This window comes from Silurus aristotelis, assembly GCF_946808225.1.
Source record: "Silurus aristotelis genome assembly, chromosome: 10".
In the NCBI taxonomy this organism is placed as follows: Eukaryota; Metazoa; Chordata; class Actinopteri; order Siluriformes; family Siluridae; genus Silurus; species Silurus aristotelis.
The window spans coordinates 2,287,719-2,311,283 of record NC_139583.1 but is presented as its reverse complement, the minus strand read 5'-3'; the positions used below and the strand labels follow the sequence as shown (position 1 = coordinate 2,311,283).

Here is a 23,565-nt window from a genome sequence, read left to right as displayed (position 1 = left end):
TATATATATATATATATATATATATATATATATATATATATATATATATATATATAAATGATCTTAGAACAATCCATAACCAACCTTCACGGACGGTGTCCACAAGGAACAGATCCTTTGTTGTAGGTGCGTTTCCATGGCAACAGCTGCGTCTTTGTTCTTATAGTTGGAGTAATTGTGGTCTATTTAAAAAAAAAATATTTTTTTTTTCTTGTTTTTTATTGTATATATACATTATTATAAAATTAAGTAATAATAAAAAACCCAAATGAATAAAAAATATATTTTAATAGGACTGGCGTCAGGCGCGCGACGTTACCATGGTAACCGTGACGTTTACACGGAAGACCGCTGATAGTTTTTCAAAGTTTTCACTTACTTTATATTCCAATAACTAATAAAAAAACCCCGTAAAAAAGATTTCATTTTTAATTTAATAATTTATTATGGAGTAAAAGAAATAACGAACACGCACGCGGTAAAATAAACAAGGCAACACAAATTACATTACTTCCTGGTTTGGCGTTGGTGCATTCTGGGATTTGTAGTACATTTAAAGCAACTCGCGCTTGATTTACAGTTGCGAGCTTGTGAAAGAAAACTACATTTCCCATGACGCGTAGGAATCTGGTATTATTGTTTACGGTCACAGTGTGAACTTGATGTTAGAGTCTTTTAAGATACTCAGGAGAGTGTCTGAGCTCCGAGGACGCGTCTTTCTTTTCTTTTCTTTCTGCTGTGGATAAAGTGTGCGTTTATCATTTAAAGGTAAAGATTTGCAGCATTTCATCACGTGTTTGAAGAGATATGAGTGTGTGCAGTATGAGTCTAAGGCTTCGGTGTGTTTGAGGGAAAACATCTGATCTCCAGGTCTGGAGTGCAATTATTCCTGACTTCATGATTATAGGATCAGCCGTGTGTGTGTGTGTGTGTGTGTGTGTGTGTGTGTGTGTGTGTGTGTGTGTGTGTGTGTGTGTGAGTGAGAGAGTGAGAGTGAGATGGATGCTGGTCGGTGGCGCAGTTACACATGACAGAACCTGAACATTTCACATTTCGAGAAGGTCCTAGTTTCATGTGAGATGACAGTCTCATCACCATGATCAGTGATTCTTCTTCAACCCCACAATGTTCTTGTGACCCTTAATTAATCACCTGGAATGCATTACATCATGGTTTTATAGCAGTATTTTCAGAATCACTTTGCATCCCTGAAACGTGGAAGAGGAGAAGCTCAGAGTTTGTTGTTCTTCTCGAGTGTTTGCTTCCAGATATCGCGATATTTGCGGTCTGTGTGTAATAGCAGGTGTAGGTGTGTGCTGTAGGTGTGTTGGATCTACTCTGGAGGGCACTTGGGGTTTTCATGAGTGCATTAGATGTTCTATATGATACATATCATTACGTTGATATAATAATTTATTCATAAATAATAAAGTGTATTGTAATAATTAAAGTGCACTAAATAATAAGCCATAAAGAGTCTATTAGATGTTCAATTACTGAGTGACTTATTTTATTATTATAAAGTCACCAGGAGGAGGAGGAAAGTATTTAGTGATCTATCTATCTATCTATCTGTCTGTCTGTCTGTCTGTCTGTCTGTCTGTCTGTGAGTGAGTGAGTGAGTGAGTGAGTGAGTGAGTGAGTGAGTGAGTGAGTGAGTGAGTGAGTGAGTGAGTAAAAAAAGAGGGTTAGAGAGACCTAAAAGAGAAAGACAGGAGACTAAGAGCAGCAGTACTCAATTTTGGAGATACATTTCCATCTACCAAACACACGATGTCTGAGGAAGGAAAAAAAATCACAGCTAATCCCAGTCACCCAGACAGACAGACTGATACTTGAGTTAAAATGGAGATTCACTCAGTAAAATGTGACTCCACTAAAACTAAACTCAAACTTCTCCCTTTAAACTTTCACTTGATTAAAAGTACAAAGTTTTTGCTTCGGTGTGCTTCAGTTCTGCTGATTAATTGGCCCCGATAGTCAAAAATCCATACCGATAGTTTTTCCGGCTACTGGTTCGCTGTTGTTACGAGAGCAGCCTCTAGGGGCGAATCACTGACACCACGTACTGTTTGTTTATTACTTCGCTGCATGGAAAGTGTTTTATTATATATATATATATATATATATATATATATATATATAAGTTCCGTATTTAAACAAATTCTTTTATGTTTTTTTCAAGTATCCAGTATCGGTTGATTATTCTGATATCACCAAATGCGATCCGACCGAGCTATCGGTATCAGTAAAATCCATCGGTTGACCTCTAATTTATACATTATAGCACTATGTTTGTAAAACTGTTAGAGGCGGGCCTTAAAAGGGGCGGAGTCACAACAACCTGCTGTAAAAAATTTCCTTTGCTGTATCATTTCATTTAGTGTTCATTTGAGGTGGTGATCGTTGAATTTGAGGTCATGCTGACGGACAATACGGCTTATTGTATTGTTAGGGGGGAAAAGTTTGCAAATGTATTTCTAAATACAAGAATTCAAAATGTGCAACATATGCAGTCCATAATTATTTATCATGTTGAATTGAAACCTATAGTGATTCCTGGCTAATGTTTATTTATCCTAGCTATGAAAAATGACACACAGGAGCACATTTGGTCAGTAGCTTTGAGTAGCCTTGTTTGTAGTAGAGTTTATTGCTCTCTTTTACCCCCTAGTGGACAAACTAAAACTAAACGATTTTAATACATTAATTGAACCGGGATTAAAAATTCTCATGTAATCTTGACTCCGCCCCCTTTGGTCCCGCCTCTAAAAAAAGTTTCATTAGATTGTTACATTTTGCCCCAAAGACGACACCATGTGGACAAATTGATTGGTTCTGAGGTGCATTTTTATAATTGCAGCTGCACCTGTGAATGTTTTCTTCCATCCATTTGTTTTCTCTTTCTCTGGAACAGCTCGAATTCTGCTTAATCATTTACCAGCCTGGCTTGGTCGTCCTGACATTATCACCAGAGCGCGCGCCATAAACGCGACTTTTAAGCGCTCACGGTCGCTTTACATAAACAAATACGCTCACAGATGTGAGACTACTGAGACTCTTTGTTGTTCTGTGTCAGTTTCAGCTCTGCGGCTTGTTTCTCACCTGGCGACATGTCAGAAAGCTCGAGCGACACCGAGTCCTCCTGCGGATGGACTGTCATCAGCAACGAGGTGAGTCTCATATAATAATCATAACACTCAACATCTGTATCTGATTATATGGAGGACAGGAACCTGAAGTCTCAGAGTTACAGTTACCACCCTGAAGCCCATTATTATTCTCACGCCAGGATTTATTAATAAGTTATCTATCTATCTATCTATCTATCTATCTATCTATCTATCTATCTATCTATCTATCTATCTATCTATCTATCTATCTATCTATCTATTTCCCTTTATCCTTGTTCTCTTTCTTTTCTTACACACATTTGTTTCTTACTTTTTCTTTCTTTTCTTCTTTTTCTTTCGCCTCACTTTCTCTCTCTCTCACCCTCTCCCCTATTCTCTCCCTCCCTCCCTCTCCCTTCCACCTCTCTTTCTTTTCTTTTCTTTTCTTTTCTTTTCTTTTCTTTTCTTTTCTTTTCTTTTCTTTTCTTTTCTTTCCTTCTTATTATATTGGTGTAAGCAAATTTATATATATATATATATATATATATATATATATATATATATATATATATATATATATATAAACCTAAAAACTACAGTGATTCCTGGCTCATGTTTATGAAGCCCAGCTATGAGAAATGACATCGTCAGCATATTTGGTCAGTAGCTTTGAGTAGCCTTGTTTGTAGTAGAGTTTGTCGCTCTCTTTCACCCCCTAGTGGACAAACTAAACCTTAATAATTTTAATACATTTGCTCTTTCTTTCTTTCTTTCTTTCTTTCTTTCTTTCTTTCTTTCTTTCTTTCTTTCTTTCTTTCTTTCTTTCTTTCTTCCTTTCTTTGTATCTGTAGGGTTCAGACATCGAGACTTTGGGATCTGACATCGTGGTGGATTATGATCCAGAGGAGGCAGCTGGAGCTACTGCCCCGGTGCAGCCCGTATCTTCACCAGGTAACGATCCCACAACCATACACACGTCGTTCTAAACCCCGCAGCTCCATCAGAAGCGTCTCAGAAACGGAAGTGTTTGTATTCAGGCAGGAGCATCTCCTAATGATGATAAATCTTTAGTATCTTTACAAACTTGACTGATTCGTCCTGAACGGGTTTTTTGCAGACGGAGACACCGAGGCAGAGGAACCGTCCTCTTTGGATGTCACGGTTAAAGAGGAAGAGACAGTTCTGGAAGCCGAACCTGGACAGAAGGTACACTCAGAGGAAAATTAGCATGAATTCGTAGATCTGAGAGGAACGTTAGCATGAATACGTAAATCTGAGTAGAAATGTTAGCATTTATTAGCTCTGAGGAGGAATGTTATCATTTAAACGTAGCTCTGAGGAGGAATGTTAGCATAAAAACGTAGCTCTGAGAAAAACTAGCAATGCATAGACCTGAGGAGAACCCTCTCTCTCTGTGTGTGTGTGTGTAGGTTGAAAAAAAAGAGGCGGGTCTAGATGACCACGCCCATTTCTGCTCCTCCAGCGATCATTCTGACATCGTCACGCTTGGTGACTCCAGGGAGGTGGAGCTTGGGGTGTGGGAGGAGCCTGTTGCCAGGGAAGTCGAAGAAGCAGGGAATGAGGAACTCTACATGGGGACGTCGTCAAGCAGCCAGTACACGTTTAGTGCTGCAGAGACGAGTGAGTTGAACACACACACACATACACATACACACACACACACACACACACACACACACACACACACACCCAAATACTTTGTAACTAGCTCTAGTGCTAAGGCGTGGACACGTCAAATCTTTTTAATCCCAGGTTTAATGTCCCTGAGTTTACAGACACCTACGTTTGTCTGATATCACGATGATTGACAGGTGAGAGTGAGTTGGCCCCTCCCACCAGGAGAGTACTGATGATTTCTCTCTATCACAAAAGATGTGATCAGACTCCCTCGATCTTTGTTTGGTCAAAGCCAAAGTTTGTTGTATAGAAACAAAAGGAACATGCACGTGTTCTTCAAAAAAAACATAAACCACCCGGACTTTCCACACTTTCCACACGCTCTTGAAGCGAGTTTGAAGCGGAGATGGAAATTCCGACAGATTTGTCATAACGGTGGTAAATGCGTAAACAGATCCGAAACCTGGAAACCAGAGTGAACATCGGTGCATGCGGTGATTCACGAATAAACATTTGGAGACTTTTCTCTCTGTGTGGTGATGAAAATAGAAATAAACTCCTCAGTGGTGGTTCTCCATGTGACCACAGCAGCCTGGCTGAGGAGCATTCGGGCATTTTGTAGGAGATTCAGATGCTTTACACAACAGCTGCACATCAGCCCCAGTCTCTCAGGTGCTCTGTGTGTGTGTGTGTGTGTGTGTGTGTGTGTGTGTGTGTGTGTGTGTGTGTGTGTGTGAGTGTGGATCTTGAGCAACGTGGCATAACATCCTGTGACGTTACAACAGCTGATGAAACCCTGAGAGAAAGAGTGTGTGTGTGTATATGTGTGTGTGTGTGTGTGTGTGTGTGTGTGTGTGTGTGTGTGTGTGTGTGTGTGTGTGTGTGTGAGTGTGGATCTTGAGCAACGTGGCATAACATCCTGTGACGTTACAACAGCTGATGAAACCCTGAGAGAAAGAGTGTGTGTGTGTGTATATGTGTGTGTGTGTGTGTGTGTAACAAACAGGTTCTGCCACATCAGTGTAACGAAACTTTCTGCCAATGGCCTTGGTGCACATTACTGATACTGTTTTCCAGCATGCTGCTTGTGTGTGTGTGTGTGTGTGTGTGTGTGTGTGTGTGTGTGTGTGTGTGTGTGTGTTTGAATGCACGAGCTGGAATTAGCACGCTTATCATCGAGCGCTTATCTCTCCACACTTTCGCTTCAGCATGCCGTGGAACTCGATCATGTCCGAAAGTTGTTTAATGGTAAATCAGACACTGATCAGATTCCAGTAAAATCCAGAATATTCCAGAGTACAGTGTAGATCACTAATACAGTTTATATATTGGAAATGAATGTGGATTTATTGGATTTTACTGGAAGATACGAGGAATGTATAAAAGATTTACTGGATTTAAGTTGATGAAAAGCACTTTACTGCATGTTGAACTCTGTATGCATGTGTATGTGACACATTACATACGAATTTGATTAAATAAAATTAATTCAATGCAGTTTAATTGAAGTTTCTAAAGGATTTATGAAACTTTATTGGATTTTTTTTACTGGTTTGTTGGATCCTGCTAGAATTTATTGTAGGGATTTACTGGATTTATTGCAGTTTACTGGAAATAATATAGATCTATTGGAATTCACCAGACTGTGTTTCTGAAGGATTTATTAAAAGATTTTGGAATTTTAAAGGGTTTTTTTTTGTTTTTATTGAAATTTATTGGAATTCGATATGGATTTATTGTATTTAACAGGAAGAATTGTTTGCGGTTTTATTGTATTTTACTGTAATTTATGATGAATTTAACCAAAAATCATATGGATTTATTTGAACTGCAATTAAATGTTGATCTTTTGGATATTTACCAAAGTTTATTGTGGATTTTTTGAGAATTTTTCTAGAATTTAATGGAGATTTATTAGATTTTTCTGGAAATAAAATGGATCTACTGGTATTCACCAGAATGTATTTTGGATGTATTAGAGTTTACTGAAATTTTTTTTTTCGAATTTATTGGAATTTATTAAAGGAGTTTTCTTATGGTTTTATTGGATTCTACTGGAATTTACGAAAATTATATAGACTCTGGTGACAAAATCATTTTTGTCAATTCATTAGCAATAAGACTTTTGTCGATGTCCCAGTCAGAAGCAATTAATTTTTGTTCAAACAGAAAAGCTGTTTGTTTCTCCAGCTCACATTATAAGATATACAGTGGGTATAGTTATTTATATAAATATGGGATTTTTTGCCGGAAAACATGCCGTAAGCCGCAGAATGTTTTTCCTGTTCTGGACGCTCATCTCTGTAACACAACCAGTCTGTTGTTCTGCTCTGCATGAAGGAATGGGTTGTGTTTATATTAACGATGTGATGCGTTTTCAGTTTTCCCGGTGGAGCGCCCGGCCTGCGGAGGCTCCAGCAGCACCGAGGATGAGGACGCTGAGACGAAGGCCAGCCCAGGCGTGGTTCGGAGACGAAGGCTGAGAAGGAACACGGCCGGCTCCGAGCTGGACGAGCAGAAAGAGAAGGAGGAGGTGAAACACACAGCCTTATATAGAGTCACGTGACCTCAAGTATTATGATACTTTTGAGCGTTTATAAATTCTTTTGTACCGTACACAACCAGTGAACACTAGGCGGGAAGCATCACATGAACCAAAACGAAAAATTTTTTCTAATAAAAAAAATCACAGAAGGGGAAAAAAAAAACATCAAATGGCGAAAGTATTGGGACACCCGACTTTTCTACACAGGCTATATGCTGGAGTTCAGAAGGTCACCCAACCAAAATCCCCCTCTTTGTCTAGCAACACACTTCAGATAAATCCGTTGTGTTTTGAGTAACACTGCAATCCCACAGGAGGGAGATGAAGGACGTGAGGAGGAGGTGGAAGAGGTTGTAGAGGCTGAGGAGCATAGAGAAGCTCGGCTCCCACATCTGAGACAGAACAGCAGAACCCTAAACAAGTGCATCCTCCTCGCCCTCGTCATAGCCATCAGCATGGGCTTCGGCCATTTCTACGGTGACTTTACAATTTTATTTATTGATTTTTTAAGGTGGTAAATAAATAATATCCTGCATTTGTTGATCATTTTGACCATGTTGGTAGTTTTATATAGTAATAATTTATCATGAATTATATTTAGTTTAACCCCTTTGTGCTGTTTGACAGGTACTGTGCAGATCCGGGAGAGGCAGCGTCTGGTGGAAAAGATTCTGGTGAACGAACTGAGCGACGTCAGTAAGGTGCGAAACCGGTTTTTTTTTCATTTCTCTCCTCACTCTGAGCCTCCTGCTCCTGCCGATATGTACATCTTCATCACGTAACGAGTCGAGAATTGTGAAGAGAAGTGGTTCCTCGGGAGTGGCGCTAAGATGTGCTAATACGCTAGCATGTGGTACAGCACTAACGCTGTATGTAACATTGCTTTGCATGAAGAAAAACTGACTGGGAAATGGTTCCTATTCATGCATATCTGTACACTCGGCTCCGGAATTATTGTTAGCCTTGGTAATGATGAAGGAAAATGTTAGCATTAATGGCTCAAAGTGTTAGGGTTCCATCCTGAGCTGGTGGTTTTTTCCTTCGTTTTCTCCAGGTTCCTTGCCAAAGCATAGCGGTAAGTGGATTGCCAACACTAAATATCCCCGTGTGGGAATGTGGCCCTGCGACGGACAAGCGGTTAAATTCAGGGTGTATTCCCAGGAAGTGGGAAGTGGTAGCCTAGTGGAGATGATTTTGGAGTTCTTTTCAGAAGGTCATGGGTTCACATCGCAGCAGCACCAAGCTGCCGCTGCTGGGCCTCAGTTTCTTAGTTGAGCTAACCAATTCGCTCAGGAGAAGGGTGTCTGCCACATGCCGTAAATGTAAATTCCCATCTTGGGATCTGAACCCTCCGTGAACCTGAACCAGGATGAGAAGTTTACGAAAAAAATGAAAGAAATTTACTTCAATAAAAAGGTTGAACCTTCCCGTGGGCTCACCACCTGCAGGAGGGACCGTAAGGGACGGTGCTGTGAGGATTGGGCAGCAGTCGAAGGCGGGGGCCTGCTTAGACTGCTGCCCCCGCGACCCGAATTAAAAAAGCGGATAAGCGGGAGAGAATGAATGAATGAAAAAGGTTGAACCATGCCGATATTTTCCAGAATGAGATTTACTCGCTCCCCTAGACCATCCCGATACCAAATACCACGGGTGGCAGACATTCTGCAGAAGACTGTATCCATAACCTTCTTCTTTAATACATTTAAAACCACACTGTATGTGGAGTGTTTGTACACGTCAGTTAGTTTGGTTCATGCAGCAATGAAAGTCCTCGCTCAAGACGACTAGCCTTCAACAAAAGACAAATCATAATAATGCGAGCGGTGATTGTGTGAACATCGTTAGAGCATAATTTCACCAGGGTTTGATATTGACAAGTGCTGGAACGTTGGAATCACTTCTGATTGCCAACTCTGGTGAACTTTGTTACAGTTTTAGACGCTTCTTTCTCATAATCTTCTCTCTAATCTCAGTCTGGCACTCGGGTGGCTAAAGCTCTGAAGTAGGGAAAGTGATTTTTCTGGTCAGGGCTGAGGGTTTAATAGGGCAACACTCACCTTGTGTTTATTTCAGAATAATATTTGATTACGGACCATTTCTCAGTTATCAAGTTTGAATGGTTATGGTCAAAGATCACCAGGTTGGAGTTTTCCGACTCTTTAAATTGAGCGTATCTCTGTGCATTTAGGATGTGGTTGAGAGTCTGAAGGATGATCTAGAGAAGAAGCAAGACATTGTGATGTACCTGACAGACATCATGGATAAAATTACCAAAGAGAATCAGAACCTCAGGGCCAGAGAGGTTGAACTCCAGGTAAATATCTGTTTTAAGCGCCCCGATTATATTTAAAACTCAGAGTTTAGTTTGGATTTATAAAACCGAACACCTGGTCCAACAAAATTTAACACGGATGTGTTCGATCAAAGTGCGATTGAGTTTAATTACACTTGGAGATACACCCAGTTATGCAGTTCTACCTGATTTTATCTGTTGAACACAGGATCAGAGGCAAGATTTACTCAGGCAACTTCATCAGACCAAGAAAGAGATGGATTCTCGTCAGAAGCACCTCGCCTCAGAGAAGCAGGTGCTGATAAGCACTCTGGAACGGGAGGAGGCGTCTGGCTTGGCCCTGAGGGACGAACTCTGGCGTCTCCGAGCTAAGATTCATAAACTCGTGGAAAAAGGAGCTGGTGCTGATTCAGTCCTGTCTGAGAACCAGCGCCTGAAGGACCACCTCGTGGAAGAGAAGCAGAGGATCCGCAGCTACCTCAGCCAGAAGGAGGTGCTGATGGCGGAGGTCCAGGTGCTTCGGAAGGAGCTTGATAATGAGAGGAAGGTGACCGATAAGCTGAGAAAGGAGAAAGAAGAGCTGAGCCAGAGAGATGCTGGGATGCAAGGGGAAGGAGAGTTTGAGGAACTCCAGGCTCGACTTCAGGAGCTGGAGAAGAAGCTGATTTTTGAGCAGCAGCGTTCCGACCTGTGGGAGCGCCTGTACATAGAGACAAGGGAGGACCGAGCCAAAGGGGACATTCAATCAAAGACCAGGAAATCCAAAGAAGGCATGCTCGGGAAGGTCAAGGAGACGTTCGACGCGGTTAAGAATTCGACCAAGGAGTTCGTTCACCACCACAAGGAGCAGATCAAGAAAGCCAAAGAAGCCGTCAAGGAGAACCTTAGGAAGTTTTCGGACTCGGTCAAATCTACTTTCAGGCATTTGAAGGACTCCACGTCAAGCGTGTTTGAGAGAATCCGGAGGCCACAGGACAAAAGATTTAACGAGAGGAAGGACACAAACACCGAGCGGCAAGAATTTGAGCAGGAGAGTTTTCCTGAACAGGAGAACAAACGTTCTGAGGACGATCACTGGCAACACCACCGGCCCTTGCACCAACACCCTCGCAAATCCACGCTGGACTCGTCGTCCGTCCAGGCAGACTGTAACATGCGCAAACCAGGCCCTCAAAAGCAGCAAAGAACTTCAGGATGCAAAGCAGCGCCTAAAGGATGCACTGGCGTCTTTGACTGCGCCTACCAAGAATCCATGAGCCTCTTCAACAAGGCAATGGAACCCATAAGAGCAGACGAGTTCCACCAGCTCCTGCGCAGTTACCTGCAGCAGGAAGTGGGTCATTTCCATCACTGGAGGGAGCTTGACAGCTTCATCAACCGCTTCTTTCAGAACGGAGTCTTTATACACGATCAAATGCTGTTCACGGACTTTGTCAGCGGAGTAGAAGACTACCTGGTGGACATGGACGAGTACCATGGCGTTTTTGAGGATTTGGATGATTTCGTGTACAAGCACTTCTTCGGAAAGACCTACTCAGAACAGAACGCTCATAATGGTCCAAGGTAGGAGTGTCTTGTTTTTGTTGTTGTTTGCATCGCCATTCTAAGCCCTTAGCACACCGACCTGACGGTTTTCAAGATCTCACAATGTTGGCAGGTGGCTCAATTTCCAGTGGTCAGAAAAAGAATGTGAATGGGAAGCGACCCAATTTCCCAGCAAAACTCAGGTAAAGCTTTTGGGTTTTTGTCCGCGGTTCCTACACATTTTTCGTTTCAAAATTCCATAATTTTTATAGACTTCCCTAAAGATGTTTAAGACCATATTTAAGATCTGAAGTAACGATTTTAGCCAGTGGGGGCGCTGTACCATCACGGCGACCGCTGCCTTACAACGTAACAGCCGGTCACAGCCTGCGCATGTCCGGTCTCACGCCGATCTTATGGCATTGTTGAGAGTCCGCTCATAACACCACAAAAAATACAACTTTTGGGCGTCCTCACTAATCTTTGTTTTTTTTTCCCCTCAGTTTAGTTTTTCCGTCCACACCGAGACTTTCAATCAACAGAAACGTAGCTTTTTGAAAACATCCTCCGTAGCGAATAAATGAAATTAAAATAAACGCTAAAAAGGTGAATTTTCCAAAATGCGTAGGAACCCTGTTTGTGCTGCGTGTGTTGGAGAGTGTTGGGTTGCTGTGGTCTGGGCTTGGGCTTGTACGTTGTTGTGCTCCTGCATGCGTTCTTCTGCCACCGCTAAGCTAATCTCTTTATTACCTTTTAACCACTAGGTCTGAGACACAGTAACTCCTGCATGTCGACCATTCCTTTGCTGTGAACGACGTTCGAAGCTTTAAAATAAAAAAAATCCAAATACGTGTGCTGTTTGTAAATTTGCAGTCGACCCTTTGAAGGCCCAGGGTCAAAGGTCAAACCGGAGCAGAACTGCCATCGTCATCATCATCATCATCATCAGCAGCGAAAGCAGCAGAATTCGCGTCCCACGGTACCCCGAGACAGGAAATGGGTCCGGTCGGGGCGTAGCTCCGGCAGACACTTCACAGAAGTCAAAATAGAGCTCGGGCCCATGCCCTTCGATCCCAAATACTAGCAAATGTTTCCCTCAAAATATTATTCATTCCTATGATAGCGTAGCTCAGATTTAAAAATCAAACTGGATGTTTTGCTTAAAAAAAAAAAAAGATATGTGTTCAGCTCACGTCACAATCTGGTGACACACACAAAAAAAATAGTTCGAATACATTTCTGCTTTTTATTTGACTTCGGGAAACGACGTGAACGTTAGCCTAAGCGTTAGCTTCCCTCTGCCTCCGCGTCCTTTGACCCCACACGTGATTTTGCACTAATGTTTTAAAGTCCTGCGTGCGCTAATCCGCTGCTAGCTTTCGGCGGAGTCTGATGCTAACCGCTCCACTCGCGATAGAGTTCTACACGTAGAAATGCACTAATTTAAAGCGAGCACTGTGCGTGGGTGCGAGGGGACACTTTGTGTAGTAAAAACTTTCATTAGATCATTTCATCGCACAAAATCGTAAGGAATCCTGCGTAGGACCAAAATCGATCAGTCGCATCTACTGAGCTTTCGGCTGAAACACACTGAACCGTGGATCATCTGTGTTCGTTAGTTGACGTGATCGCTGCTAAACGCCAACCCTCACGCGTGTGTCAACGCGTCTGTTTCCGTCTCGGGCGTGTTTTTGCGTATTTCTCCTTTTGTTCTTATGTTGAATAGGTCACATTCCAGCTCTGGGGTTTTTGTGCTTGAAGAATGTCTTTGTTTTGTTTGCTGTTCTGCAGTTCATGAAAAAAAAAAAAAAAACACAATAAAAATGTTCTTTTGCTTGACGTGGTTCTGTTGTCGTCCTTTAATAATAAATTATTTACAAATGAAAACACTGATTCTGTGACACATTTTTTTTACAAAAGAGGTATTTAATTAGAAAGGTCACATCATGTCATCATTCAAGTCAAATACAATAAAAACCCCTCCCCACAGTACTGATGCATTAATGCTGACGGCTCTGAGGGTCCGCTTCCAGCGATCGCTCGTAGATATAAATCCTGTTTCCCGTTCGTCCTTCTGGGAAATGCGTGTGGAATATGTCGGATTTCTTGATGAAACGGTTTCCGTTCAGAAAAGCGGAAATTTCCTAAAAATAAAAATGTATAAAAAGTGTAAATTTTCATGTCCTGATTAATCAAAGGTTCAACATTTTTGTGGCGGCGCTGGAGTGACAAAGTTTGGGATCATTTTACACTAAAACACGAAGAAAACACTGTACGGTGCGTTTACCTTTTTTTTTATTTTTTTTTAAGGAAATTAAAATAGATTTTTAGATTTGTATTTATATTTTTGCATTTTGATATAATATGGTGATTAAATGCACTAAATGGGTTCAGTTTTCACTGATATTCTCGTGTGGAATTTCAGCAATTAAAATTTTTTCTAAAAAAGGTACAAATGATTTTTAAGAGACGTTTTTTATCTTCTCGTATATTTAGAATCGCTCTTTAATAAAGAAACAGTACATCTTCTCTGATTACTCGATTAATCAGTAGGATAATCAATAATTAAAATAATTCGATAGCTGAAGCCCAAATTTGATCAATTTAATGTTACAATTTAATGGATTATTTAATTGAATCTATAAAATAATGTATTGCATTTAGTTGATTTATTCGATTTTATTTTATTTTATATATATATATATTTAAATTCATATTTAAAACGATCCGACGTTTTTTTTATTTCAAATTGTTTAGAAAAAAATTTCTTCAACAACGCAAAGGTCATGGGCCCCTGAGAAAGGCCCCTCGCTGCACAGTTGTATGAATGAGATTGTTCTGGATGTCCTGAATTAATTTTCACTGAAAAATCCTCCCTTATCATGAAGAACAGCTTTACACACACACACACACACACACACACAGATGGAAAATTCTAATGGAAAATGTTACCTTCTCAAGTGGATGGAATAAGACCACGTGTGACGGAAGCGTGGACGCGTTGGGGTACGACGTCCTGAGCCAGCCGAGAGGATCCGCATAGAATGAAGACGCTTCGTCTACGTAATTTGGATCTCCCCTGAGATCCGGGGGACATTCCAGGAAGCGGAGTCTGATCGGACAGTGAAGGTGGCTGCAGGAAAGGGAACGAGTCAGATGAAGTCCTGGGTGTGTGATGTGCTGCTTTATGTTACCTGTGTGAGGATCACCTGTAGAGTGGAGTGGAGTGGCAGGGCATGAGGAACACCACGTGAGGATCAGGAGAGCTGTGAGAGTCGGTGAGGTCACACAGGTGCTGCAGGTGAGGCATCAAGTCCAGCACTCCACGCTGGTGCACCAGACCGGTGTACAAAGACGGGAGCAGGTTCAGGAGCAGCAGAACTCCGGCAGCAGGTTTCCTCCAGGAGCGCAGCTTCACCAGGGACATGCCTGACACACACACACACACACACACACACACACACACACACACACACACACACACACACACACACACACACACACACACACACACACACACACACACACACACACACACACACACACACACACAGTAATAGGCATGTGGTGATCATGAGATTTTCAGTATATTATGGTGTGTTCTATCTGGATGTACCTACCACAGAAGATCATGCAGAAGGGTAAGACAGGGTAGATGAAGCGGAACTCTTTGTGTGCTAGAAAACTGAACACACACACACACACACACACACACACAGAAAGTGGACGTGTTTTGCCTAATCCAAAACTTGACCCACGCATACGTTATATCACCAAAAGTATTGGGACACCTGACTTTTTCCACCCATATGGTTCTTCTTCAAACCATTACCACAGATCTGGAGGCACACAATTGCATCTTTGGATGCAGTAGATGGAAATATTCCCTTCTTCCCCTCCCTAGGAGACCCAAAGCCTGTTCCAGCATCACACAAAGTGCACAAACCCAGATGCACGGAGATCTGCATTACACGGGTGGGAAGATGTGGAAGATCTCCTGCTCTAGAGCTCCAACCCTATTGAACATCATGAATGTGGATGCTGACTGCCCTCCCAGGCCTCCTCACCTACATCACTACCTGACTTTACTGACACCCTTGAGCCTGAATGAACATAGATGTCCACAAAATCTAGTGGAACATCTTCCCAGAAGAATGGAGCTGGTTGTAAGAGGGAATGGGGACTCGATATGGAACGGGATGTTCAGAAAGAAGCGATCTTGTGATCAGGTGTCCACAAACTTTTGAAATCGATAAACCTGATTAGATGTAATATTTAATGATGAAGAAGAAGATCATCATAAACGTATAAAGTCCTAGAAAGTGCACGTGCTCGGTTCTGTTTCCTGTACCTGTAGATGGTCAGGGTCCAGATGATGCTCATGAGAAGGGTTCGGTGCGTCTTCCCGGAGAGGGTGCAGCCGTGCAGGAAGAGGGGCAGGTGTGGGCCGATCACCACCGGGAAGCCCTGAGTGAGGTACCAGTGCCACGGGTGTGTACCGTAAAACTCTGCTACGCTGTGCAGCACGTTAAACTTCACGAAGTTCCACTGCACGAACGTCCACTGACCAAACAACACAGGGGTTTTGTTCAGATGTAAAGTTTAAGTTGTAAAGATATATTTTAGAGTATCAGTGTGCAGTTTGTGTATCAGTACAGATTTACTGTCCTCTAAAAGCTCCACAGTACCAGAAGCACTCGTGCAGCCCCAGACCATGATGCTACCACCACCATGCCTGACTGTAGGCAAGACACAATTTTGAAGGTACTCCTCACCAGGGTGTGTAATCGAAAGTGGGCGGAGCATGTCAAAACTAATATTAAATGTCCTCATGTTTCCCCTGCCAGGATCTTGTTGAATATGCAAATCCAAAAATTGAATAATGCATGATACAGTATTTGCATACTGAAACCTGATTGGCTGTAACATTTCATGATGCATTAATACTCCTACTACAATTTTCACACTCGAGCTTCATCTGACGCTTAGAGGAAACCCTTCAGGGTGACGTGAAAGCGTCTCTGTTGAGTAAAAGAAAAGAAAACCACTCACTTGTCCATAAAAAGTGCAGTCTATCAGCGTGGAAAGCGCCAGCATGACAGCCCTAATTTAGAAGAAAAATTAAATAAATCAATGAAATCACGTACGTTATTAACAGAATCGGAGTTACTGACACGACAGGAAGTCCCTGATGGGTGATGAGCTTCAGCTTGTTCTCCTCACGCCACAGGTGATGGAGCAGCAGCGGCAGCCACACGATCAGAGCCGTGGGCCGAACGATGACGGCCAGGGAGACGAGTAAGAGGTATTTCCAGCTGTGAGGGGGGAAAAAGGTATTAGCGGGATTAGAGGTGCGATCGGGAGAAGATTCCAAATCTGGAAACAAAATCGCAATTCATAAAAATGATTAAAAATTGTGTTTTCTTTTTCAAACAATTTTGACATTTTTGTAATTTTTTTATAAATAAAACAACACAGATTTGAATATTCATTCATTGGAAATTTGCTGCATCTGAGGTTACCGGTATTGTTCCGGTATTGAAATTGGTGCAATAGAACCTCAGAACTTTACATTCTGCACCTGGAGATTCTGCCACATCACCTGTACGAGTGTGAACACAAAGTGGTCCCTGACCTGTGGTGTGTTCTGGAGCCGTGCAGTGGGTAATAGCTGAGCGCCAGGACGGTGAGTGTGGTCTCCATGCTGTTGGTGAGGGTGCGGGTGGAGCAGTACCACGTAAACCACGAGCACAGCTGACAGAAATACTACACACACACACACGCACACGCACACGCACACGCACACGCACACGCACACGCACAGGGTGTTTAGAAAACAGCGAGGAGAAGATTCGTATTGAAAGTCTGTATCAAATAAAAAAAAAAAAAAGTTTGCCTAATAAAAAATGTTTTCTCTCTCAATTCTGACTTTATTTCTCGCAAGTCCGAGGTTTTTTTTTTCTCACAATTGCGACGTCACCCCCTTTGTCCCCCCCTTGGCCCCCCCCCCCTCTGTAGTACCAGAAAGTTTTACACATTTAAAATTAAATCGCTTACAATCAGTAATTGAATGACATATTGAAAATGGAAATAATATAATATACAATCTTCCCGTGGGCTCACCACCTGCAGGAGGGACCGTAAGGGACGGTGCTGTGGGGATTGGCGACCCGAATTACGGATAAGCGGGAGAAAATGAATGAATAATATACAATATAGTCAATAATAATACGGTGAATTATAGTATATTATAGCACAGTGTATCATAGTACATTATAAAGGTCGACCGATTCATCGTTTGAGCACATTAACAGGCACTGATAGTCGATCGCTGTAACTGTAACTAGACTTTCGTCAAAAATCCATACTGATAGTTTTTCCGGGTTGCTGAAGTCTCGTCATTACGAGAGCGGCCTCTAGGGGGGAATCACTGTTGTCATGTTCTGTTTATTGAAGTGTCTTTTTTTTATTCATTTTCGATGCAACTGTTTTTTTTTTCTCAGTTTAAACGAGTTATTTTCCCCAATATTTATTAATATCATTAATACATTCATATGCATTTTAATTAGCACAGTGTTTAATGCCTCCAAATCTCAGTAACGGTTCAATTTTATGTGCTTTGTATAGTAATTAAATCTATAAGATTCTCTTACTGTCCATTTGGCCGCATCCGGATTCGCCCACTTGCGAGCGATTTCGTAGAGCTTGACGTCGGCGAACGCGGCGAGGAGCGCCTGAACCATGCGAGGTAACAGGATCTGTGTGAGAACACGTCACGGTGATGTTGCTGTACGTGATTATTGCAGACGTGAACGAGGCTGATTTGTGCCACTCACCAGAAGCTGAGGCGTGTCGTACTGCAGCAGGTGGAGGAGTTTATAAATCGCGGCGAAGAGGAGCGGGTACGAGTAACCTCGAATCCCTTCCCTCCACTCCCACGTCTCGTAGCCGTACGTAAGACAGAGGGTCAAGGCGTTATAAAGGCTTCTTCTAGAAATGTTTCAGAGGAGAAATAAACGATACTGAGACTACAGTCACAAAGTTCTCAAAGAGGATATTTGAAGACCATCCGGTGCGAGACTTCGAGCGACTGCCAGTACTCATCCGGGACGAAGCTGGTCTGAACCAGGAGGCAGTTAACGAGCCGGAAAATCACAGAGAAAAGAACGATGCCGACCCCGAAGAACCCTGCAACGATAACAACATTACAGTCAGAGAGAGAGAGAGAGAGAGAGAGAGAGAGAGAGAGAGAGAGAGAGAGAGAGAGACTCTGAGAAACAGAGGGGAGGAGTCACCCAATGAGACACCAAGAAGCAAAAGAAAGATACAGATGGAGAGATCAAGAAAGACAAAAAGAGAGTGAGATGCAGTGAGAAACAGGGAGAAAAAACACAGAGAGAGAGAGAGAGAGAGAGAGAGAGAGAGAGAGAGAGATTTTTAGAGAGACGGTGGTAAGAAGCCACCTAAATAACTAAAAGGAGAAACAGAGAGACACTCAGGTGGAGACCCTGAGAGACAAAAACAGAGATGTAATAAGAAAAAAAAGAAACTTGAGAGATAAAGAGAGGAAGATGAACATTCAACAGGATTTCTGACACACTTAACTCCATATCACATCCTGCGATATTAGTAAATTTTAAAACACCGGTTATATCGCGATACCGATTAGATGACGGTAAATCGCACAAGACTTTAATCGGTATCGTATAAAAGGGTTGTTAGGAATTTTATGACACCGATATTTAAATTTTTATATTTGTTCCTCTAAATTCTAAAATGCTGTCTTTGATTTCAAAAAGTCACGTGATTCTCACCGTGCACGCGGGAAGTCGCGTTGTTGTCCTTCCGGTACAGTTTGGATTTCCGCGTCCTGAGTTTGACAGTTTCCGCCGAGCTTGAAGTACCAAAAGGCAGAAAACGGCGAGCACGAATTCTTTCCATATCCGTGGTTCAAAATACATATTTATATCCTCGGGACTTAAAGTGAATATCGGGGATACATCACCATTAAACAACCACGCGATTATTTTCCGAATCGCAAGAGATTTGCACCAAACCCCACCCCTTTGCTGTGATTGGCTAGAACATAAAACTGACGTTTGGATTTCGCCAATCAGTGCGAACCATCAAAACTTGGACTTAATCCCAGCAAAGGGGGCGGGACTAAATATAAGAAAAAGGGCTTGGAGGGGAGGAGAGTTTCTGTCTCACCTACAACTTACTTCCGTGTTTTGGTTCTGACGTCACAGAGTGTTTTTTTTTTTACTGTTGTAAATTGTTTACGCGAAACCTTTTTGTCCACATTGCGTTGCCGTAGCTACGTGCATGCGCGACCTTTCGACTTAGTATATGAGGGTGTGTTTCAAATCGACACTTTAGTACCTGTGTGTGTGTGTGAGAGAGAGAGAGATAAAGCGCAAAAAAAAAAAAAGACAAATTTTATAAGTTTGTTTATTAATAAATGATTATTAAACACTGAGATGGTGAAGGAGATGTTTGAGTAAGGTGTTTTAAAAGCACTTTGTAACACTGCAAACATACACTTTTAGTTTTTTGAAGGAAACATGTTCAAAAACTGTATTTTTTTTCTCCTGATTCCCAACAATCCCTAATCACTACTGTTCACACCGACCAATCACTGATCACTACTGTTCAAACTGACCAATCACTGATCACTACTGTTCACACTGACCAATCACTGATCACTACTGTTCAAACTGACCAATCACTGATCACTACTGTTCACACTGACCAATCACTGATCACTACTGTTCAAACTGACCAATCACTGATCACTACTGTTCACACTGACCAATCACTGATCACCAATCCCTAATCACTACTTATCACACCGACCAATCCCTAATTACTACTGCTTACACCGACCAATCACTGATCACTACTGTTCACACTGACCAATCACTGATCACTACTGTTCAAACTGACCAATCACTGATCACTACTGTTCACACTGACCAATCACTGATCACTACTGTTCACACTGACCAATCACTGATCACTACTGTTCAAACTGACCAATCACTGATCACTACTGTTCACACTGACCAATCACTGATCACCAATCCCTAATCACTACTTATCACACCGACCAATCCCTAATTACTACTGCTTACACCGACCAATCACTGATCACTACTGTTCACACTGACCAATCACTGATCACTACTGTTCAAACTGACCAATCACTGATCACTACTGTTCACACTGACCAATCACTGATCACTACTGTTCAAACTGACCAATCACTGATCACTACTGTTCACACTGACCAATCACTGATCACTACTGTTCAAACTGACCAATCACTGATCACTACTGTTCACACTGACCAATCACTGATCACCAATCCCTAATCACTACTTATCACACCGACCAATCCCTAATTACTACTGCTTACACCGACCAATCACTGATCACTACTGTTCACACCGACCAATCACTGATCACTACTGTTCACACTGACCGATGACTGATCACTACTGTCCACACTGACCAATCACTGATCACTACTGTTCACACTGAGCAATCATTGATCACCAATCCCTACTCACTACCGTTCACACCAACCAATCACTGATCACCAATCCCTAATCACTATTGTTCACACCAACCAATCACTGATCACCAATCCCTAATCACTACTGTTCACACCGACTAATCACTGATCACTACTGTTCACACTGACCGATCACTGATCACTGACCACTACTGTTCACACCGACCAATCACTGATCACTACTGTTCACACTGACCAATCACTGATCACTACTGTTCACATCGACCAATCACTGATCACCAATCACTAATCACTACTGTTCACACCGACCAATCACTGATCACCAATTCCTACTCACTACTGTTCACACCAACCAATCACTGATCACCAATCCCTAATCACTACTGTTCACACCGACCAATCACTGATCACCAATTCCTACTCACTACTGTTCACACTGACCAATCACTGATCACCAATCCCTAATCCCTACTGTCCACACTGACCAATCACTGATCACTACTGTTTACACTGACCAATCACTGATCACTACTGTTCACACTGACCAATCACTGATCACTACTGTTTACACTGACCAATCACTGATCACCAATCCCTAATCATCATCCTTCATTAATTTTGTGGACCAAAAAAAACTTCTAACTAGTGACGTCACCAGGCGAATCCTCGCTACTACGTTCCCTCTGAAAAGAGTTTAGTCCTGCACTTGACTCAGACACGGTTTGAGACGCACCCACATGCTGGGATACAGAAGCCAGGCTAGTAAGGAGCTTAGCATTGCCTAACATAGCATGAATTCATGAGTGAACCTTCTTTCATTTTACACAGATAAAGAATTAAGTGGTGGGAGAAGTAGCATCCAGGTGAGTGAGTGAGAGAGAGAGAGAGAGAATATGCTAGTCGCTCAGCCTGTATGCTAGCTGTGTGAGATATCAATGCTGTAACCTTGGTGAACTCATGGAGAACTGATGAATGGTGTTTCAGTCCTGGAGCGCTGGAGTGTAAATCATTTTAAAACACAATATACAATCTTTCTTTTCTCTCTGTCAGGAACAGAATTCAGTCCAGAACCTGTGGAATGGAGTGAAAGAGAAGAGAAGAGTCTCCTGTCCTCTGGAGGAATCATGTTTCCCAGAAGGATACCGTTTAATCAGATCGCCTTCGCCACTCTGGTTGGTGTTGGAGGAGGAATTTATATCTACAGACCGATGTTCGAGTCTCCCAGAAGAAACCCAGAAGCAGGAAGTAAAGCTGAGACTGGAAATGAAGGACAGAATAACGTGGGGGAGGAAGCAAATGAGGAAAGAGAAAAGAAGGAACCATCAACTTCATCATCATCATCATCATCATCACCATCTTCTTCATTATACCTTAAATAATAAATAATAAAATTGGACAGTTTTGCAAACAAATCTACTAATAATTGACTCAGTCGAGTCGCAATCAATTAAAATACAATTTTATTGTTAAAAAAACACGTGTCTCGTGGATCTGTTTCATCACCTGCCGTACCTTCTCGTTTATCCAAGCCACACACCATCCGATCCGTACCTTCTAATTTATCCAAGTTACACACCATCCGATCCATACCTTCTAATTTATCCAAGCTACACACCATCCGATCTGTCAGTGAAATACTTTAAATGGTCTTTGAATGCAGTAGCATGAAATTTACCCTTAACGTGAACCTGAACCAGTTCCAGCATGACACTGCCCCTGTGCACAAAGCAAACTTTTGTCTCCGTTTTACAGCTAAGGGTTAAGGGCCTCGCTCAAGGGCCTCGCTCAAGGGCCTACATAGGCAAAACTTTTGTATTTTTACTTGAGTGAAAGTTAAAAGGGAGCATTTTACTGGTCATACTTTACAGAGTATCTCTACTTTTACTACATGGTTTGTGTGCTTGTGTACACCAATGCAAATTTTCAGTCATTGTTTAAAATCTGGCACACAAAGAGTTTAAAGATAAGCACATGGAAGTCTAGCCAGTAGATCACTGCAATAGTCCACCCTAGAAATGACCAGGATGAGAATTTGTGTAGCACTCTCTGTAGGAAGGATCTGATCTCCCTGATGATCATAATGAGGTTCCAACAGAAACATTGACAGTATTTGGCCAATCAGAAATGACTTACAATTATCACAGTCATGCTGCTGAACATTAAGGGCCTTGCTCAAGGGCCCAGCCGTGGTAGTTTGACGATACTGGGGCCTGAATCTCTAACCTTCTGATCAGCAACCCAGAGCTTTAACCTTTAGTCTACCACACATATACCAGGTAGTACAAAAACATTTAAAAACTAGTTTTGTGGCATGCCAATAGATGGCAGCACAAGGCTGCATGCACAGTCACAGGGAGCACCAACCTTCACAATTCAATGCAACAGAAGACATCGGTCTGTGTACGTCTGGAGCACCCTGTCACGTGAGTTTCTCTCTGGAAACATGATCTTACTTACCACCCTTACTTACCAGATTTGCCTCCTGCGGACTTCAACTCTTTTGCTGACGATGAAGATAAAGCTGTTCTGACACCATTGCGGAGATCCAGTATGAACAGCAGAAGGTGCTCCCAGGACACGTTGGAGAAGTGGCAGGAATGCTGCGAGCGCTGTATTGCTGTGCAAAGGGAATATTTTGAAGATGATAATGTGTAAATGTAGATAAATAAAGTGCTTTCTTGTAAACAGAGGGAAAAAAATGGCATTTACATCTGAACCTTTAATTATTAAAAAAAAACAAGCTATAATTTATTGTTTGTTAATGTGCTTATGGGGAGAGTCTGCAGAACAAGACGATCTGAATGGTACCGTGTGATTGTTTTTTATTTAACCAGGTGACCAGATTTAATGAGTTTTAAAGCAGAAATGCTGGTTTCCAACCACTGATTCAAATGAATCAAAACCACGGAATCGA

The 23,565-nt window shown here is 42.0% G+C and overlaps 2 protein-coding genes across 11 annotated transcripts; one reads left to right on the top strand and one right to left on the bottom strand.

Moving 5' to 3' along the window:
- The first annotated feature begins 549 nt into the window (after positions 1–549).
- ccpg1 (cell cycle progression 1) lies at positions 550–22,106 on the top strand. Of its 10 annotated transcripts, none has more exons than XM_083552292.1 (12): positions 624–768; positions 3,080–3,173; positions 3,965–4,064; positions 4,231–4,319; positions 4,544–4,754; positions 7,133–7,284; positions 7,611–7,773; positions 7,924–7,997; positions 9,485–9,610; positions 9,798–11,152; positions 11,247–11,316; positions 11,987–12,952. In XM_083552292.1, exons 2-12 carry the CDS (start codon positions 3,114–3,116, stop codon positions 11,996–11,998), a joined length of 2,412 nt encoding a protein of 803 aa, XP_083408418.1. In that variant the 5' UTR covers positions 624–768; positions 3,080–3,113; the 3' UTR covers positions 11,999–12,952. The 10 variants fall into 10 exon arrangements, with proteins under 10 accessions (XP_083408415.1, XP_083408417.1, XP_083408416.1 ...); XM_083552293.1 differs by having other exon boundaries at positions 11,878–12,952; XM_083552289.1 differs by lacking the exon at positions 11,247–11,316 and having other exon boundaries at positions 550–768.
- pigb (phosphatidylinositol glycan anchor biosynthesis, class B) lies at positions 12,204–19,483 on the bottom strand. The gene is made up of 12 exons (XM_083552414.1): positions 18,928–19,483; positions 18,172–18,301; positions 17,950–18,067; positions 17,767–17,871; positions 16,749–16,879; positions 16,288–16,428; positions 16,166–16,217; positions 15,465–15,676; positions 14,734–14,798; positions 14,323–14,542; positions 14,066–14,246; positions 12,204–13,257 (listed from the first exon to the last, which is right to left on the bottom strand). Exons 1-12 carry the CDS (start codon positions 19,052–19,054, stop codon positions 13,114–13,116), a joined length of 1,626 nt encoding a protein of 541 aa, XP_083408540.1. The 5' UTR covers positions 19,055–19,483; the 3' UTR covers positions 12,204–13,113.
- Positions 22,107–23,565: the final 1,459 nt, after the last annotated feature.

Excerpts from the sequence above, each read along its gene's own strand:
- ccpg1 (XM_083552289.1), top strand. The coding sequence starts at position 3,114 with ATGTCAGAAAGCTCGAGCGACACCGAGTCCTCCTGCGGATGGACTGTC. Across the intron at positions 4,755-7,132 it reads GTTTAGTGCTGCAGAGACGA|TTTTCCCGGTGGAGCGCCCG; the intron begins GTGAGTTGAACA and ends ATGCGTTTTCAG. Across the intron at positions 7,998-9,484 it reads AACTGAGCGACGTCAGTAAG|GATGTGGTTGAGAGTCTGAA; the intron begins GTGCGAAACCGG and ends CTGTGCATTTAG.
- pigb (XM_083552414.1), bottom strand. The coding sequence starts at position 19,054 with ATGGAAAGAATTCGTGCTCGCCGTTTTCTGCCTTTTGGTACTTCAAGC. Across the intron at positions 17,872-17,949 it reads ACGACACGCCTCAGCTTCTG|ATCCTGTTACCTCGCATGGT; the intron begins GTGAGTGGCACA and ends GTTCTCACACAG. Across the intron at positions 14,543-14,733 it reads CTTCTGCATGATCTTCTGTG|GCATGTCCCTGGTGAAGCTG; the intron begins GTAGGTACATCC and ends TGTGTGTGTCAG.